At 36.9% G+C, this 21,694-nt stretch overlaps 1 protein-coding gene across 1 annotated transcript in view; it reads right to left on the bottom strand.

The window, feature by feature from the left end:
* Positions 1 to 21,694, bottom strand: part of LOC115209081 (helicase ARIP4) — a 90,060-nt gene that overhangs the window by 12,049 nt on the left and 56,317 nt on the right. The window contains exons 11-17 of the mRNA XM_029777187.2: positions 19,835 to 21,520; positions 10,252 to 10,370; positions 6,908 to 7,011; positions 5,071 to 5,170; positions 4,094 to 4,299; positions 3,901 to 3,974; positions 1,523 to 1,621 (exon numbers count right to left, since the gene is read on the bottom strand). Coding sequence (XP_029633047.1) covers positions 1,523 to 1,621; positions 3,901 to 3,974; positions 4,094 to 4,299; positions 5,071 to 5,170; positions 6,908 to 7,011; positions 10,252 to 10,370; positions 19,835 to 21,520 — 2,388 coding nt within the window. The remainder of the gene's footprint in view (positions 1 to 1,522; positions 1,622 to 3,900; positions 3,975 to 4,093; positions 4,300 to 5,070; positions 5,171 to 6,907; positions 7,012 to 10,251; positions 10,371 to 19,834; positions 21,521 to 21,694) is intronic.

The following is a 21,694-nucleotide window of genomic DNA, read 5'->3' as shown; positions in this document are numbered from 1 at the left end:
CCCTTTGTGTATCACCTGATTAACTATACGGGTGACTAGGCTATAGCCGACACTACCAGACATTTTGAGCATCTCTGCAGTGATTCCTGATGGGCCTGGGGCTTTCCCTGTCTTCATGCTTCTAATTGCCTTAGCTACCACGGAACTATCAACTCGGATAGCTGGTCCCTCTGTTGGGTCAACATTCGGCAGACTCTCTTTATCCCATTCATTTTCTTCATTCAGCAACCTTTCATAGTGGCATCTCCAAACCTCTCTCTTTGCATCCTCATTTAGCGCAAGTGAACCATCTTCCATGCGAACACACTTCTCTCCTACCACATCACGATTCTCTCTCACACACTGTCTTGCAACACGAAACACCTCCAGTCTTTGGTCCTCACGGCGCAGAACATTGGTAAATTTTTTCTTATCTGCTTCCCCTCTGGCTAAATAAACCTGTCTCCTAGCTTCTCTTTTGGCAGTCTGATACAATCCCCTGCTACCCCCATTTTTCCAGACCTTCCAAGCCTGTCTCTTTTCTCTAATAGCCCTGTCTACAATATTGTTCCACCACCACGTTATTCTAGGTCGAGAGGGGACTTTGCACCAGCCACAGATCTGGTCAGTGGCTCTCAGCAAGTTGTCCCTTAGAAACGTCCAGCTGTCTTCTACCCCCTGTGATGCTCTATCCCCTTCTACTTCGTCAGAGGCTTCAAGTAATATGTCCCTAAATCTCTGTCCATTTGCAGGATCTTTAAGCTTCTAGATCCTTCTTCTCCATATTTGTCGTCTTCTGGTTGTCCTCCTAGTCCTGATCCTAAAGTCACTAACTACCAGTCTATGTTGTGGGGTACATTCTTCACCTGGGAAGGTTTTGGCATTTATAAGCAGCCATCTCTCCCTTTGCCTTGTAAGGATGTAGTCAATTTGGCTGGTATGTTGGCCCGATTAGTAAGTGACTAGGTGGCTGGTAGGTTTCCTGAAGTTAGTGTTGCAAATCATAAGATTATTTGCATCGCAGAACTCCAGCAGCCTGGTTCCCTCCTCGTTGCGGGAGCCATAGCCATAGCCTCCATGTACGCCATGGAAGCCCCCAGCATGTCGTCCAACGTGACCATTGAAGTCACCAGCCACAAAGATAAGGTCTCTGTCGTTCGTCAACGAGGTAGTCTGCAGTAGAGTGTCATAGAATCGGTCTTTCTGTCCATCGGGTAGCCCCGACTGAGGAGCATAGGCTGATATAATGGTTGCTAAACTATGATGAAGCACTAATCTAATCTTAAGTATTCTGTCACATACTCTGATTACCTCAATTACTTTATCTACCCATTTCTCAGCGATAAGTATACCCACGCCACCAACCCCGTCAGTGTTCCCTGCCCAGAAAATCTTGTACCTGCGTTCCTTGCCTGTGAGGAACCTAGCTGATCCTCCTCTCCACCTTATTTCTTGCATGCAACATATCCAATCTTTTAATAACTAAGGAGAGCTTATTGAAAATTCATTACTTCATTATAAACTGTTAATATAATAAACTTACCTTTGTTAGCCATTTCCCATCTTTTTCAAGGACAGTTTGCAGAACAGAATCACCTTCACTATCAAAGTTATCCAACTTAACTTCAGGTAAGTCTTGGTCCTATTTCAAAGCATTGTAAATACAAGTGGGTTAGAAATAATTTTCAAATTATCAACTGTTATTTATTTATTTTGTATTACAAGATGTTTTCAACTAGTCTGCTACATTTCTGACAGCAACAGTGACAAGACAATTTTACAGTTTCTCACATTTCTATCCTTCACTGATAAACACTAGTCTTTTCTTATCACTGCAATCCGACAAAATATTTGTTAATTCCAGTTCTACCATTTCAGATAGCAGTGAATTAAGGTCCATGCAGCTGTGCAACTTAGAAAGCCTCTAGGAGATTGTTCAACCTGAAATGGCTGCAAAATCTCCTTTAACCCTTTAAGATTCATTTCTTGGTCAAATGTATTGCTTATTTATTCACATAGCTTTGAATTAATCACATTTTCTTATATCTTCAATATTTCAATGGTGTGTTTGTATTAAGTTGGCACCTAAGTTCCCGCAGTTTTTTTAAGTTTAAATTTTTTAAAAGGTTTAATAAAAAATAACAACTAATTAATCAATAATGTATTCACCCTTGTTGTTTACAACTTCTTCCCAACGTTCAACAAGATTTTCAATACCTTGTTGGTAGAAATCACCCAATTTCGACTTGAAAAATTGATCCAACCAAGCTCTCAATACTGCATCAGTATTGAACGAAACTCCGCACATAGCATTTGAAAGAGATCAAAAGAGGTGGAAATCCATTGGTGCCAAATCAGGAGAGTACGGCGGGTGTGGCAGTACTTCTCAGCCATGTGCTTGAATGGTTTCTTTGGTCCATATTGGCGATATGAGGGCGAGTGTTGTCGTGCAGCAGAACTCCATGCTGCCGATTAGGTCTTTTCTCTTGAAAAGCTGTGTTGAGTTATTCCATCTGTTGAACATAGAGTTCCGCATTAACCGTTTGGTTCCATTCAAGCAATTCATAATGGATAATCCCTTCCCAGTCCCATCATACGCACAACATCGTTTTACGTGTGGTGTCGCTTGTTATCCAGGGCTAAGCCATTCCTTATGCTGCTTCATATTGATGTGCAGGCACCATTTTTCATCGCCATTAACGACTTGGTAAAGAAATCGTTGCTTGTGTTCATGATTTGAGCAGTGACAAGCAAGCAAACCAGTGGAGATTGTGGCTTGTTGATTTTTGTTGTTGTCACTTAAAGCATGCGGGACCCATGCTCCATACTTCTGAACCTTTCTCATCGAGTGAAGATGCTTCTCTATAGCAGTGTGGGAACATTCCATTTTCCCTGCCAGTTCCCTTGTTGTTTGATGAGAATTTTCATGCAAAAGTTGGTTTAATCGCTCTTCATTGAACTCAACTGGACGGCCAGAATGAGGTGCGTCTTTGAGGTCAAAATTTCCATTTCTGAACATGGCATACCTATCACGAGCAGTTCTTTCATCTATGGCACCCTCTCCATACATAGCACAAATGTCGCGAGCAGCTTTTGCAGCCTTAGAACCTTGATTAAAAGCAAAAAGAAGGTGTCGAAAATGCTTGTTTTTCTTAACTTGACATTCCATTTTAATGATCTGAAAATAAACAAAAATTAACTAAAACTAACTAGGAAAAAAAAAAAAAAAGATTCCAAAATGATTCAAAAATAGAATTCTCGAAAAAATAGATTCCAAAATTTAAAAACGCAATAAATTCCAAAATTTAAAAAAACAGCGGGAACTTAGTTGTAACCCAATATATTTTTAGAAAGATTTTGTAAGGTAGTTGTGGGAGGTTGGATCGTCTTAACATAAAACAGGTAGAATATTTGGGCCAGGTATGGCTGGATTAAATGCTAAAGGGTTAAATTTCATCTTAGAAGGATGTTATGGACAAAGTTAGTTCCTACCATATAAAAAGATTCTATGGTATTAGTTAGGGTACCTCTCATCATAGACCACAAAATATGCCCTGCACAGTTCTTACATAGATGTAGGTTAGATGTATTAACTATTGATATAACAATAGTGGTGACAAGTTATGAAGAGCTGACACATCAAGCGTTTTGAGATTTCACTAATTTGGTTACCCACACACTTTTTTAATACTGAGCATAAATAACTTGAATTTACTACAAATTTATCAAGCATACATTTTTATATAAATACTAGGGTTGGTAAATATACAGAATTATAGATCATAAAGGAACATCTAGACGTTTGTCTTCTTTATTGCATCTGTTTTTACATACAATTAAAGAGCATTTTATAAGGTGCATTTTCAAAAAGAATATATTTTCTTACTTGAGAAACATGTTTAAGAAAAATAAAATACATACAACATAATGTAAGAGACTGTCAACTTGCTGTCTTGTGAACTGATTTTCTGGATTTAGCTCATCAACAACTCGATCTACAAATACAAAATCAGATTGCAAAAGGAACCAATTAGGTATATAATAATAAAATTTTGTTAGTTTTGCAATTCTAAATAACACTAAAATCTTTCTTTTTCTTTTTAAGCGAACTCACCTGACATGCCTTGCTTGTTTATTTGCCTATCATATATTTTTTTCTCCAAAGTATTGTCAGTTATTAGCCTGTATATGTAGGAATGCTTCTGTTGTCCATATCGATAAACACGACAAACAGCTTGACAATCATGGCATGGATTCCAGGATGCATCAAAAATAACAACACGATTAGCTCCAATAAGATTGATACCGAGACATCCAGCTCTGTAAGAAATATCAAAATTTTTTTATTAAATACATAGATATTTGGTAAAAATTTTCCTTTAAATATACTGATGCAGACAAGGCTGGGTGGTTGAGAAGTTCACATGCATGTGTGTGTGTTTTGACATCACAGAATAGTTATAAAGGAGTTGCCTCAGCTTCCCTTTAAAGTTGGCGAAAACGATGTGGTGGACAACAAAAAACCTGGCTGATGACAGTCAAGGCTGGTCTGGAACCCAACCTAGGCCCCCGTGTCAACGGCGTTCGCTGCTGGAATAGAGAGTGGTTGGAGATCACGCAGTCGTTAGCCTCAAATCGCCAGGTCTGGTCAGCGTTTGTGAGAGATGCAGCATTGAGGATGAATGAAGCCAGCTCAACCCAACTCAGGTGAATGCTGTCTCAAGACAAGACAAGCACCATCATACAAGAAGAGCCACTCATTTCCAGGCCTTTGTGTACACATGCCTAATTATGGAAGAATATTACCTTACTTGGAAAGCAGGTGAGAGTTAAACAAAAAGGGCAGCTGGCTGTAGAAATTTGCCTCAAAAAAATTTCATCTGACTCATGCAGGTATGGAAAAGTGGATGTTAAGATTATGATAATGATTGCTACACAAAATAATTATAATTTCCCAGCAATCTTGTCTAAAAATAATTTATGTTTGCCATTTTGTGAACGTATTTGAAATTGTTTTTCTTCTTGCTGTGATAATGATTTTTGTTAAATATAAAGAGACATATGTTGAGTAAGGCAAATTAAAAATCTTACCTTGTTGATAATAAAAATAGCCAAACTCTATTATTATCAGGAGAATTAAACTGGTTGATCAATTTCTCTCGTTCTGCAGCAGAAGTACTGCCGTCCAGTCCTTAAAATTTAAAAACAAAAATAAATAAATAATCAATGCTTGTTTTATAGTTTCACACATCAAATATAAGAATGGTTTTAGTTTCTATTTCATCAAAAGTAACTTGGTTTTGAAATGAGTGGCTCAACTTCAAAAATTCACGAGATGTGTAATGTGAGTGAGCATGAATGATGGAATAGAAACGAGGTGAGAGATAAAATCAGAATTAAAAAGGAATTGTTGCATCCTAACAGTAGATGGAGTTCCCCTCGTCCTATGAATGTGATAGCACAACAGCTTGAAAGACTGCAAATGAACCACACCACTTGGATAAGTGACATTCATTCACAATTATTGCATGGAAAAGACAAAGTAACACGAAGGCGCATGCACACACACACACACACAGCTTCTTTCAGCTTTCATCTACCAAACCCACTCACAAGGATTTGGCCAATCTGGGGATGTAGTAGAAAACACCCAATGTGCCAAATAGTAGACTGAATTCAGAATCACATATTTGCAAAGCAAACTGCTTAGCCACACAGCCCTGCCTGTGTGTGTATGTCTGTATGTATAACGTGTATGTTTGCTTGTGTATATATGCATTTACACACACATATCTCTATATATATAGACAAATATATATACACACACACACCAGACACAGTATGTGTGTGTGTTAATGCATGTGTACATGTCTCTTTCTCTAGTGTGTGTGTGTGTATATATATACCCTGGCTTTTTAATATATATTTTGCATATTTGGATTGTTTGCTGGCCACTTTATCATTATTTTTTAAAAGATAATAACTTATTTGAATTTTGAATTTTAGTTGCTTGCTAATGTTCGTTTGGAAGTCACGGGGCCTTCAGCTGAACAACATGCACAGAGAGGTAAATATATATTTTTTTAAATAGTTAACATAGTAAACCTAGCTGATGAGCTTTAAATGTTGGTTCAACACAAAAAGAGAAATCAATTGATACTAGGATGTCTACACTCCTATTTGTATTTTATAAATGGAAAGACTATCTCTAAATGTATTTGCTATATTCTCTGTGCGTGTTTACATAAAGTGAGAGTCACGTGGTTTTGAGTTTTAATTCTTCTTTCAAGTAAACAGGTGCACCTTTCAAGCAAAAGGTACATATTGTATCCCGACTTTTTAATATACACACACACACACACATATATATATATATATATATATATATATACATCTACACACTCTGTCTTATACATATATAATACATACATATACATTAATTGAAAAGAAAAGCTACTTGAGAAACTAAAAACAGAGTGGCTGTGTGGTAAGTAGCTTGCTTCCTAACCACATGGTTCCCGGTTTAGTCCCACTGCATGGCACCTTGGGCAAGTGTCTTCTACTATAGCCTTGGGCTGACCAAAGCCTTGTGAGTGGATTTGGTAGACGGAAACCGAAAGAAGCCTGTTGTGTGTCTGTATATATATGTATGTGTGTGTGTGTGTGTGTGTGTGTGTGTGTGTGTGTGTGTGTAAGTATGTATGTATGTATTTGTCCCCCACCAACATCGCTTGACAACTGATGTTGGCATGTTTACGTCCCCGTAACTTAGCAGTTCGGCAAAAGTGACCGATAGAATAAGTACTATGCTTCCAAAGAACAAGTCCTAGGGTTGATTTGTTCAACTACAGGCAGTGTTCCAGCATGAGCGCAGTCAAATGACTGAAACAAGTGAAAGAAGAAGAAATAAAAGAAATAAGCTACTTACGGAAATAGCTTTTATTTTTACACCAGTTCTCATTCATTTCTGGTCGTGGGACTTGACGTCTGTTGAGGAAATCTTCAATAACATTCAAAGTGGTGAGGCTTTGACTAGAAGACAAAAATGAGAAAAACAATTATACATGCAACAGATAGAAAGTAAGTAACTGAAAAAAAAAAATGAAAAGAAAAAAAAGAACGTACTGAAATATATGCTCAAGTCTAAATTTCTATATATATATATATATATATAAACGGCAAAATGTCTGTGTGTGTGTCCTTTATACAAATCCACAATTTTTCAGTTAGAGGGCTCGCACCTTCTATAGTCATTCAAAACCACCCAAGGGTGGTTGTGCACATCTTTACATTTCCCCAGTCACCATGCAAAGCCATTAAAAAATCAATAGAATTGACCTTTTTGTGAATTTTCTATCCAAAACCCAATCAAAATGCCCGAAACCAGATACGCCAATTGAGTGCCAGCTAGCTGCATGTGATTGGTCGGAGATTTGGACAGTACTCGCGTGTATGTGCGCACGCACGCAGCTGTATAGTGCTAGTTATAATTATTAGTGCTACACAGACATATATTAGAGGTTTATTTAAACAGAACAAATTACTAACTCAAACTGAATCGCTGTTATATATTTGCTTTTTTTTAACTTTCAACATAACATCATTTTTAACTGTATTAAAAATTGAAATAATGTTCTCATTTTTATCCTTTTGCAATTGTTTCACAGTTTATTTTTTATATGGGTACAGAAAGTGCCCAAAGTTTCCAAGGAAATGAAATCAAACGGAATTAACCCTTTAGCATTCAGATTATTCTGTCAAAAGTAATGCTTATTTATTCACGTCTTTAATTAATCATGCATAATCTTGTAACTTTGAGATTTTTGAGTCAAGTACGTCAACACCAACATCAAAATAAAAATCAAACGGAAATTGTAGTTAAGATACCCATGCCAGTGGCACATAAAAACACCTTCCGAATGTGGCTGATGCCAGCGCCGTCTGACTGGCGGCCGTGTCGGTGACACGTAAAAAGCATTAGGAAGGGCATCCAGCTGTAGAAACACTGCCAGAGCAGACTGGAGCCTGGCGCAGCCTCCTGGCTTCCCAGAACCCAGTCAAACCGTCCAACCCATGCTAGCATGGAAAACGGACGTTAAACAATGATGATGATGTAACTGTTAAATTTTAGAATCACACTGTGGGGTAGGTGTAAGTGGCCACATCTGGCCAATTTGAATATTTGGGCTGGATATGGCCCGGTTTAAATGGTTAAATAGATATATAATGAAGTAGAACATTTTCATTATAGCATTCTGAAGCATATCGAGCTTGAGAATGTTGTGCTTTTACTGTAAAACGGAAATATAACAACATAAACATTTTACTTCTTAACTTATTTTATTTTATTTCATTTCCTTGGAAAACTTAAAACTTTCTGTGCATAAATTAATTAAGAAAAAAATTCCCTTATTTCTTCTGATTAACTGCATTATTATTACTTATACACTATTTTGTACACTACCAAACTGTTTATGCTTATAAACATTTACATATCAACATCATCATCTTTTAACAGCTGCCTTCCATGGGTTGGCCAATTTGACAGGGGCTGGCCAGGCAGAAGACTGCACCAGACACTTCTGTGTCTGTTTTGGCATGGTTTTTACGGCTGGATGCCCTTCTTAGCACCAACCACCCTGCAGAGTGGACTGAGTGCCTTTTACATGGCATCAGCACAGACGAGATCAGTTTTTGCATGGTTTTTACAGTTGGATGTCCTTCCAAACACCCACCACTTTACTGTGTTGACTGGATGCTTTTTATGTGGCACCAGCACTAGAAAAGTTACCAAGTAACTTACAAGACAAGGAGTCTTTGGGAGAGGATGGGGCAGAGGAGGAATTGATCTTGTGTCAAATGATGAAAGGTCTGAGTGTGACAGAGAGACACAGTCAGAAATAGATGGGTTGCTACAGAGGAGGTACATGATTACTCAGTGAGTTAGTGTGAGTATGTGAGAGAGAGAGAGAAGACAGAGTTAACAAGAAATAGAACATAAACAAGTGTGCTGCTGTAAAGGAGATACTTTGTTATATATCAGTTCTTCATATTGATTCTGTTGTTCAGTATACTTAAAAGCATCCTACATGAGCTGGGATATACAGACAACACTAAGGCAATAAAGTGTGTCCTCTTAAAGATGAGCGAAATATCCATGCTTCCAGAGAATCCCTAACCCCAAAGAATTCCTCTCAACACATGGCAATGATGCTCCCTCCACTACTTCTGCTCGTGATCAGAGATGCACATATCGTCAGCCACTAAGAGACATGCTCAACTGGTTACAGTCAAGCAGATCTGTGGTATTGAGCAGAATATTTGCTGTAGGCCACCTTTTATACCAAGACAAAACATGTACATGATAACACTTACAATCAGTTAAGATCAGAAGCTATGAGAGCCAGTGCCTGGTACTACATAAGACATTTATTATTATTATTATTATTATTATTATTACTGCGTGAGAGAGCAGTGCATGCCATCAAAGTGACACTGGAGTAAATATAGAAAGCACAGTATACCCATCATGACTACCTGTCTGATAAGGATACACTAGGCACATGCATCACAACCATATGTGAACAGCATGGTTATCTCATATCAAGATGAACAGTGCACAACCTTTCATGTGGGGCCCAGTCAGAATTTTCTTCAGGTTGAGTAGCTCATCCCATTCAAAAGGTCCCTAAATTAGAGTTGTTTAAGGATGTTGAACGAGACACCCATGTTACCAGAAGTGAATTACCCAAACCCCAAAGAATTCCTCTCCACACATGGCTTTGATACCCCACCCACTACTTCTGCTCATGAACAGAGACGCACATATTATCAGCCACTAAGGGACATGCTCAACTGGTTACAGTTAAACAACTGACAAGCAAATTTGTGGTACTGAGCAAGAATATTTGCAGTATCCCATCTTTTATACCAAAACAAAATATTATTATTATTACACTGATTAAACTTAAAAGGGTTTGAAATATTTAGCTTGCTTTTAATAGAAAGGATCCTCTTCTACTGTGATTGTTGCATGTGGCATCAGTCGCATGTGTGAGAGTCAATATTCAAATTAAGTAACAGCAGGTGATAGAAAAAAGGTCCAAGCTGATATTAGATGATAATTAGAGTACAAATTAAGAAAAGAAACAAGTTAGGTAAAAAAAATGGGAATTACAAGTTAAGGCTAGCAGCTGAAATGCTTAATATAGATATTAAAATGTGATAAAAATATACACTATATGTTAAAATTTTCCTTATAATTTCACTTACCTGAAAACCAACATCTTATCACTAACTTTCAAAGATTCTTCAATAAGGCTGAAGAGCAATACCATTTTACCACCATTTTCCAGTAATTCTGGTGTGTAGTCTTTCATTATTTCCGCTACCTTTTAATGAAATTACAAAAACAATATTTTATTTTCCACCTCAGTAAAATGTTTTTGAAAACATTACATATCACATTTTTAATTAAATCTGAAAAAAAAGAAAGAAAGAAAGAAAAACATTAATGACAGGATAATTTATTAAGATCAACAGAAGGCCATTAATATACTCTAGCCCGCCTGTGTCTCTTCCATCACAAATACAATAATTTCAGATACTCTGAACTAGCTAGCTGTGTACCAATACTGCGTAAATCAACTTTATAGACCTATTTTACCTCATCCACTAAACCTGTTGTATCTGCCATCTCCAATATGTCATGGAACCACCATGATATTGTGACAGATGATTTAGATACACTGTACCAGTGTAGTAATAGTAAACAAGATAACGATGCAGCCATAATAACAATGTAACAATCCAACAATCTCTTCACAAGCCAACAATCAATATTCCATACAAACTAACCAACTGATACCTTTCGAATTCACTGCAAACTCAACTCGAATTAACACACAAACTTCACTTTGACCGCTATTATTTATAATTGCTCGGTCCAGCCTATTTCTTGCAAGGGGATGGTGAGACTCTCATCACAACATTTCTCCTTTTGAGATTTCAACTTCCATAAGAAGTCAAATTTATTTTCTTTTTTCTTTTTCCAACAACTCTCCCTCTCTCTGTTTTTGTTTTTCTTAAAAAATTTAATATCTTTTTCATTTTGGCATTATTTCTAAGTGTACTGTCTGTTTCCATTTTCTACTGCTGCTTCTACAAGGCTCAATCTCTATCGGTGCTGGCATCTCAAACATGTCATAGCAAACTTCCATTGGTATTTCCTTTCATTTTTCAGTATGTCAAGTCTTTAATTGGTTTAGGTGTCTCTTATGTTCCCAACATTGTTCTTTAATTACATACACCATGTTTCCTAATCTTTTAGTTACAAAATCATCCTCCCAGCCTTCTTTACTATTTTTGTTGCCTTTTCTGTATTTCCTTTGAAAACATATTGCTTGGCAATAATTTATCGGAGATAGATTTTATTTTCCGCACAAACAATAACTCAGCTAGAGACATTCCTGAACTGGTATTCATTTGGGTATTACTCTATATACCCTCAATAATTCATTAGCATTTTATCATTACCTACATCATCCCTTGCTTTTTCTGATACTCATTTGAAAGTATTAACAAATTTTTCTACCTGCTTCGTTGGTAGGTTGGGATAAAAATATGCTTTATTGCATATATTTTGCAGAAATTTTTGAATTTGCTACCTGTAAATTGTGTTCCATTATCTGATACCAATGTGTCTGGACCACTGTATTGGGAAAATAATTCATACAGGAACTTTATTGTCATCTTTGCAGTGGATTTATTGCACCTGCATACTTCTGGCCACTCTGTGCTGCTGTTAACAATGATCACAACAAAACCTATGTCAAAAACTCAATGGTAGCTGACCTAAAGCTCCTGACAACAACTCCTGCTCAATACCGTCCTTTCAGTAAGTGTCCAATAGCATTAAACCTTTGGCATTTAAACCAGTCATATCTAGCCCAAATATTCTACCTGTTTGATATTCAAACTTGCCAGATCTAGCCTCTCATACCGACCCTACAGTCATTCTAAAAATAAATAAAGTCATCAAAATCTCAGAGTTTAGAGCACATTAATTCTGATAAAGCAACCATTTAACATTCATGAGTGTTTGTGTCTGTCTGTGTGTATGCATGAATGTATGTATCTATCATCTCATTATCATCATTTAATGGTTGTTTTCCATGCTGGCATGGGTTGGATGGTTTGACAGGAACCATTAAACCAGAGAATAGTGACAAGCCCCAATATCTGCCTGAGCAAGGTTTTTACAGCTTGATGTACTTCCTAATGCTAACCACTCTAGAGTGTACTGGGTGCTTTCTTTTTTTTATGATACTAAGTACTTGTAAGGTCACCAAGTACTCACAAAGCACTCAACTTTGCCAGTACTTGGTGTAAGTACTCAACTTAGTACTGAAGGAGGTGAAAATGCTGAGACACAAACAATGCTGGCCACAACAAGCAATTTAACCCAACAGTACCTCCATTCCCAGCACAAACATGATTCTACCCCCACTATCACAACTGCTAATTGCTACCATCATCATTTATTTATCAATATCAAGTCTCCAAAGCTAATGTGCTTTTGTTTTGATATTTGCTTGTGACTTATGTAAAAATTCATATATTAGTTGTAATGGTTATAGTGGTTTACTTGAAAATTTTGATAAGACCTAAACCTGTATGTATAAGATCCAGATGACTTTTACTTCATTTAATGAAGAATTTGGGATCTACTAATTTTGGTGATAATAATCATCTGATAACATTATCCATGATTATAATAAACAGCTTCCATCACGTTTATATATGTATATATGCATACAATCGTTATCCCCTTAAGTTTCTTTAATATTTTTGTTGCCTTTTCTTATTTGTTTAACAAAAAGCAACCCACTTTCATCTCATTTATGGACAGAGAGTGAGTGAGTGTGGGTGTTAGCATCTTTTAGATGATATCTATCTCTTAGATGCTATTTTGTAATATCTAAGAGTTTCTTCACAGAAATGATTGAGCATAATTTGATTCTGATACAGTTGCATATCTCACAAAATTTATCTACATTCATTTCTGCATATACCCTAGTCTTCATTATATTAGTACAAACTGATGCCGTGTCTCTTAAATAAAATAAACAATGTAAAGTAAATAGGACTAGTCCAAGCTACAAGGATAAATGATCAGATTTATGAAACAACAATAATAGGCCAAATATATATATCTAATGATAAACAGAGTCTAAACCTGTAAAAGATATAACGTTTCCCAAAATCTGTTTAAAACAGTGACAGAACATGTCAGTTAATATTTGTTATTACTTTAACCCTTTAGCATTCAGATTACTCTGTTAAATGTATTGCTTATTCATTCACTGTAGAAACCCATGTAGTTTGACACCTGTGTAATTTACACAGGTGATTTTCAGGATAGAATTTGTTAAAAACATCTTTTACTCATGTAAAATTTGCACCCAAAAGTTTTCAGAATTGCCGATATAGCCAGGAAAAAAAAGGTTTTCAATTTAGTTGTATTTAGCATAATTTCACTTACTTATGATTAGATTTTATTAAATTTTCAATAACTAAAAATAATTTCTGTTTAACACGTATCACATTGAAAGCTATTAAATTACAAAGTGTTTGTGTTGTTTATCATAAACTTTATTTTACATTTCTTGCCCACAAGAGATTATGTCTGAGCTTTAGCATACTGCTGTGCCTCTTCTCAAATCATGATCACAGGAAAAGTTGTTGATAAGAAATACTAACAAAAACAAAGCTGATAAATACACACAGGTATTGAAAATTAAGTTTAATTACCAATAAACATCAGCTTGGATGACACTTTACTCAACCGAAAGAGGAAGGCGACCAATCAAACTGATTATGTAAACAGAATTCTTTGCCTATTCTTGTCAGAACCTTTGATACAGAGTATCGAAATTTTAATCCCTTTCACACTTATAAAATGTTAAGCAAACTTTAAAAATTTGTCATTACCATTATTGTATATTATGAATTGTTTACTGTGAAGGAGAAATTAAATATGTTGAATATGCATTTGAACGTGACAATAGAGCTGCCAGAAGGCATTTTTATGTTAATGAAGCCAATGTTCGAAATTGGCATAAACAGTACGACAACAGACTTAAAACTGTGCTTAGTAATAAACAGACATAAATAAAAACATACAATCAAGATTATCCATTATCATTACATTTTTTTTCAGTCAGGAATACCCATATCACTATGTATATCAATGGTGCTCCATTGCGATAAGTAGAAAGCAATGTAAAATATGGCCCAGACCGTGTTTACCAGCATGAACGTCAGACTTCAAAAAGTAGTTAACCATTTAACGGTTTTAGTAAATCTATACAGAAAAAGTAAGCATTATACCATCCAGCACGAATAAAAGTCAACTTCATTATATTTAAGCCTTCATTTTTTTCTGTAAAAACCTATTCTGACATTAAACGAGTCAAATGAATGTTTACATTTTGTACATCTTTTTTCAACAAAAAAGATTTCAAAAAACATTAAGAATGGAAAACCAATTTTCTAAGCAGGAGAATATTGAGATGTAGGATATTTGGTGTCATGAATATAAAAAAAAATTGAAAAACAGTATCCATTGAACTCCTGCTGAAGGGTCTACAAATGAGACAATACAACAAAAATACACTATTTACTTCCACAAAAAGTAGGCATCTTATTTCTCAACATGTAATGTATCATCTATGGTTTTCATACAAAATGATAACATGGTACTTTTTACAATGTCCACATTAAAACTACTCACAATGTCTAATAACCAAAGCTCTATTCTACCTACCACACATCTGGACTACATTTGTTAATGTCTTTTGCCCAGTTCTCAATGTTTAGCTTGTCTACACTAATTTTTAACATATATTCATTATTAACTCTTTACTCATTTACTTGTTTCAGTCATTTGACTGTGGCCATGCTGGAGCACCGCCTTTAATCGGGCAAATCGATCCCAGGGCTTATTCTTTGTAAGCATAGTACTTATTCTATTGGTCTCTTTTACCAAACTGCTAAGTTACAGAGATGTAAACACACCAGCATCAGTAGTCAAGCAATGTTGCAGGGGACAAACACATACACACACATATATATATACAACAGGCTTCTTTCAGTTTCTGTCTACCAAATCCACTCACAAGGCTTTGGTTGGCCCGAGACTATAGAAGACACTTGCCCAAGGTGCTACACAGTGGAACTGAACCCAGAACCGTGTGGTTGGTAAGCAAGCTACTTACCACACAGCCACTCCTGCGCCTAATAACCAATTTGATATACTTTTCTTATTTGCCTTTATTATTTATACTCATCAATGAACGCTTGTTTTTCATGTTAGCATCAGTTGAATGGTTTGAGGGAATACGGTGAGCTGCGGGGCTATGCCAAGTTCCAATGTCAGCTTTGGCATGGTTTCTATAGCCTAATGTCAACAACTTACCACTAGATAATATTTATCTAATAATTAACTTAAGATAATTTAATAACAAAATGGAGAAAATTTCAGAGTGAGATGAAGTAACAAAACAGAAAGTGAATAAAGAATTCATACTGAAAAATAAAGAGAATTCACTGCACTGGAATCTTTAAACAAAGCATATAAACTATAAATGCAAACAAATAAGATAATACTGCCATCAAATACAAAAAAACAAAAAAACAAATTGCATCAAGGAAAGCTAAAAACTTTAAACAGTTAAATATCTAAATCCTCCTCATCATCATTTAATATCCGCTTTCCATGCTGGTATGGGTTGGATGATTTGTCTGAGGACTGGCGAACCAGATGGCTGCACCAGGCTCCAATCTGATCTGGCAGAGTTTCTACTGCTGGATGCCCTTCCTAATGCCAACCACTCTGAGAGTGTAGTGGGTGCTTTTATGTGTCACCGGCCACATTCAAATGGTGTTTTTTATGTGCCACCTGCACAGGAGTCAGTCCAGTGGCACTGGCAACAACCTCGCTCAAATGTTTTTCATGTGCCACCGGCACAAGTGCTAGTAAGGAGACACTGGTAACAATCACGCTCAAATGATGCTTTTTACATGTCACTGGCACGGAAGCCAGTCTGTTGCTCTGGCAACGATCACGCTCAGATTGTATTCTTAGCGCTCCACAAGCATGGATGCCAGTCATCGAATTTGATTTCGATTTCAATTTCACTTGCCTCAACAGGTCTTCACAAGCAGAGTTTAGTGTCCAATGAAGGAAAGGTATGCATAAATGGGCTGGTTACACACCTGGCATAGGCCACGGGTTATGGTCTCACTTGGCTTGCCGGGTCTTCTCATGCACAGCATATTTCCAAAGGTCTCGGTCACTAGTCATTGCCTCGGTGAGGCCTAATGTTCGAAGGTTGTGCTTCACCACCTCATCCCAGGTCTTCCTGGGTCTACCTCTTCCACAGGTTCCCCCAACTGCTAGGGTGTGGCACTTATTCACACAGCTATCCTCATCCATTCTCGCCACATGACCACACCAGTGCAGTCATCTCTCTTGCACACTACATCTGATGCTTCTTAGGTCCAACTTTTCTCTCAAGGTACTTACACTCTGTCGAGTATACACACTGACGTTACACATCCAGCAGAGAATACTGGCTTCATTCCTTGCGAGCTTACACATGTCCTCAGCAGTCACGGCCCATGTTTCACTGCCTTATAGCATGGCTGTTCGTACACATGCGTCATAAAGTCTACCTTTTACTTTGAGCAAGAGGCCCTTTGTCACCAGTAGAGGTAAGAGCTCTCTGTCCAGGCTATTCTTATTCTAGCAGCTACACTTTCAGCGCACCCTCCCCGGCTACTGATTTGGTCACCTATGTAACGGAAGCTATCAACTAGTTCTAGTTTTTCTCTGCACATTTTCAGTGTTTATTGCTCCTAAGCATCTGCACATACAAAAACTATCTTCCTAGTGAGCCTTCCTTTGATATTGCTGCACCTTTTATGTATGCATAGCTTGCACTGGGTGCATCTTATGGAGTTTCTACTTACGCCTTTTCTACAGATCCAGCAGGGCCATCTACCTGAAGGGATTTGTAGTTTGTCTGCGTTCCTACTTATTAGGACTTTAGTTTTAGCTATGTTGACTCTAAGGCCCTTCGATTCTAGACCTTGCTTCCACACCTGAAACTTTTCCTCTAGTTCTAATGGTGACTCAGCTATTAGAGCAAAGTCATCAGCAAAGAGAAGCTCCCAAGGGCATCCTGTCTTGAATTCCTCTGTTACTGCCTAGGGGACTATGATGAACAAAAGGGGGCTGAGGACTGATCCTAGGTGGACCCTCACTTTTATCCAGAATTCTTCACTGTACTCATTACCAACCCTCACCTTACTGACAGCGTCTCTGTACATGGCTTGCACAGCTCTCACTAACCATTCATCTACCGCTAGTTTCCTCATTGACCACCAGATAAGGGATTGGGGAACCCTGTCAAAGGCTTTCTCCATGTCAACGAAAGCCAGGTACAGAGGTTTATCTTTGGCTAGGTATTTCTCCTGCAGCTGTTTTACCAGAAATATAGCATCATTGGTGCTTTTCCCTGGCACGAACCCAAACTGCATCTCATCTAAACTGACTCTCTCCCTAATTAGTTGGGCTATGACCCTCTCTGTGACCTTCGTTACCTGATCCAAGAACTTGATAACTCTATAATTATTTGTATCTAAAGCGACACCTTTACCTTTGTAGCAGTTGACTGTGGTGCTGCTACACCAGTCATTGGGTATGACTCCTTTGTGTATCACCTGGTTAACTATATGGATGACTAGGCTAAAGCCAACACCGCCAGATATTTTGAGCAACTCTGCAGTGATTCCTGAATTGTCTGTTAATAAGCTCATAAATCTTCAAGAGTGAGAAAAGAAATTATATACCACTATGGAATCAAATTTTGATAACTGATAGACAACCACATTGTAAACTGAGAAAAATCAAGGACAGAGTCTATCATTTGTCTTCAGTCATTATCTTCATTTCCTCACTCATTCCCCATCTCCAACCATCTCTGAATCCCATACACTAGGGCAACCTCTACCAACTAACACTCCCTATTCTATTCCCTCGCTCACTCCTACTCATCCCTTACATTGAGGGTCCGCCTTAATACCTCATCACCACTGTTTTTATCTCTTTCCCACTCCACTCCAGTCACTCTTACTTTCTCTTCTATATTGTCAGCAGGCACACAGCACCTCTACAGCAAGAGACCAGTTCCTCTCTTACTTCAACATCTCAGTGACCAGCATAAAACAATCTCACTCACCTCAGTAGCTCCACTCAGTAGAAAGGGCACTTATTCTTGCAAACCGCTTGACAACCATACAAGTGCTGGTGCCATAAAGAAACCCACCCAGTACATGCTATAAAATGGCTGGTGTTAGGAAGAGCATCCAGTTATAGAAACAATGCCAAAAGCAGAGACTGAAGCATGGCACAGTCCTCAGACCAATCAGATCCTGTCAAATCATTCAGTCTATGCTAGCATGGAATATGATGATGATGATGATGATGATGACAGTATATATAACATTTGCTGATAAGCCTATCGAAAGCCCATTGCTGATGTCAGCTCAATATGGTTGCTTTCACTAAAAGAGAAATGTAAAGGTAAGTAACCTAAAAATGTATCAGCAATGGTGATCTAGAAGTTAAGAGCATTATCACTCTAACCATTTAGTATACAGATTATTCTGTTAAATGTAATGTTTATTTATTCCCATTGTTTTGAATTCATCATGTACTGTCTTGTAGCTTCGAGACTTTAATGATGTGATTGTTTATTTTTACAATGACATTGTAGAGTAGGTGTGAGAAGCTGGATCTGGCCGGTTTAAACAAAAAAAATATTTGGGCCGGATTCAGCTGGCTTGAATATCAAAGTGTTGAAAAATAGACTCCTGGTTCAAATTAAATCTGAATTAGGTACCCATCTAATAACAATCAAAATCAATTTAAAGCAACATAAGTCAAAATATCAAAACATGCTGCACAAGGTTAATTCTTTTAGAAAACACATTAAGAAAAATGCCAAGTTAAACTTGGGGTTTAGCTGAAACAATATCTTATTCGAGTCACATTTTGTAATAGCATTCTACTTTAAACACTACTAATTTGGGCGTACTTGTGTACTAATACTAAGAAAGAGGATTTATAGAGTTAAGATTTGCTCAAAGAATTGAATGGTTCACAGTGACCAGCTGTTTCGTCCAGAGTGAGAAACCACAGACTCATCTATGGATTCCCAGTTCAGGAAAATATTTTTTCAAGGTTTCAGTCACTGAACTGTAGTCGTGTTTCCATACCACTTCTAGAGTATAGCTGATTACATCAACCCCAGTACTTCATTTCTCAACCCTGGAGCGTGAAAGTCAAAGTGAATCAAGGTCAAATCTGAACTCAGAATATAAATGGACATAAACAAATAAGACCACAACGTATTTTGTGAGATGCTCTACTGATCATATTAGTTACTTTTGCTATTTGTATATACATATATTTAGCATCAACCACATGTTAGTCAAAGACCATCCCCCAAGATACAGGATTTCTTTTACTTTCGTTTCTCTCTGTCTTCATCCCCCTCCTCCCTTCCTTCCTCTTCATCTAAACAAAACAAAACAAAACAATATTCTTTTTTTGATTTGTATATAAGGCTGAAGAATTTTTCTGTGCATCATATCTGAAGAGTTCCACTGAACAGATAAAAGCGCTAATAAAGAATTATCCAAAATTCTGACTGCCTCCTTCTTCTTAAAATACAATATCTGTACACCACTTCAAACACTCTATACATACATATATTTATATACTTACCCAGTCTAAAGAAAGGACATTGCTGTCTAACTTCTTCTCTGTTGTTGAAGTTGTAGTAGGTATATTTCCTTGTGTTCCACTTTGGTTGCACACATGAGCACCAGCAGTTGAGTTGCTGCCACCAAACATATTTGTGCTCTGCATATTCATGTTCTGGGAAACTTTGTTGCACATATTTACATTTTTACAATCTTTAGCAGTTGTGTTTAACTGGGTGTTGTTACTACAACTATTCAAACCAGTGTTGGGAGTTATGTGACTACCGATATCTCTGCTGTAGTCGTCTTTTGATTCCTGATTGTTCTGATTCGTATTGCTCAGCAGCATGTTACCCATACCAAGGGTGTTGTTACTGTTCAAATGACTCTGGTTATCACTGTTCATTTGACAAGGATTTATATTCATGTTATTCATTTGGCAGGTGACATTACTTTTTATGTCTGTTATTTGTTCACAGCTATCAATGTTTATATTTTTCATGGTATCATTTGTCAAGGAACAACCAGCAGTGATATCAGGTCCCAAATGGCTCATGTAGTTCATACTACTACCACCACCCAAGTGATTATTTGTATTTGCTGCACAAGACTTCAAGCTGGAAAGGCCCATGTTATGATTGCTATTTGTGGCATCATAACAATGAGACTGATTGCCAAAATTCAAACCACTAGGAGGGCAAGAATTTAAATTGCTAGAATCACCAATGGCACAATTGGAATTTATTACATCTCTACTAACCATGTTCATACTATTGCCACTCATATGGCTTCCAGAATTCAAACCATAGTTTAAATTCATTTGGTCATTAGCATTCATAACATTGTTAACATCATTATGTCTACTTGCATTCAAACAACCATGAGCATCACTATTTGAATGTGTATTCAAATAACCTAAAGACCCAATATGATTTTCACTGTTCATACTTCCACTGTCCATTAGATGCCTTGTATTAGTTTGATCACAACTTGCATTCATACCAATATGACTACCAGGAATCATGTGGTCATTATTAATGCAATTATTCTGACTGGACTCGTTTCTAGTCATGCATTCTCCTGGCTCCAGGTTTCTTACCATATCTCCTCTAGGTTCATTATTTATATGACAACCTTGGTTAATGGTACTTATACCACTGTTAGAATCCTTATGGCAAGTTGAACTTAAGTAGGAAGCACTCAACTGGTTATTATTGTCCTTCATATTGCTCATCTTAGAACTCATAAAATTCATGTTCTGTTCAAGGCTGTTATCATTACAAGTATTATTACCACTAGGTGTATTATTCATCCCAGGACTGTTACATGATTGCATTCCAGAATTACAGCAAAGCCCTAGATCCTGGCCTAAATTATAATTACAACAACTGTTGTCCCTTGATCCACTACAACTATTCATTCCCATTCCTTTTGGTTGAAAACCAAGGTTCAAATTGTCACTTGTATTTGATCTGTTGTTGCTGCAACACTTATGAGCATTATTTTTCATATTAATAGGTTCAGGAAGTATTTTTTTCTTTGTATTTGCATTCATACGAGTAGAGTTGCCAATAGTTTTGTTTTTCTTTTTACCACCTGACTGAACACCATTAACTTTTCCATCAGGTTCAAAATCCAAGTCATTGTCTTCAAGAAGAGTTTTCTGATGTTGTATAATTTTCCACATAACATCTGGATGGTTCCAAATCTGAATTTGACAATAGATATTAATACTTTTTTTTGAAAGACTATATTAAAATCAGATTTTAAATATTCAATAATTAATTCAGATGCAATAAATATTCTAAATTTAGCAAACGAAAAAAAAAGAGTTATTTTTTTAAAATGTACATATAATTCTATAGCAAATTAATGTAAGATA

The sequence above is a fragment of the Octopus sinensis genome, linkage group LG3 (assembly GCF_006345805.1).
Source record: "Octopus sinensis linkage group LG3, ASM634580v1, whole genome shotgun sequence".
NCBI lineage: Eukaryota > Metazoa > Mollusca > Cephalopoda > Octopoda > Octopodidae > Octopus > Octopus sinensis.
The sequence above is the reverse complement of the archived record's forward strand: the minus strand, read 5'-3'. Positions and strand labels throughout refer to the sequence as shown.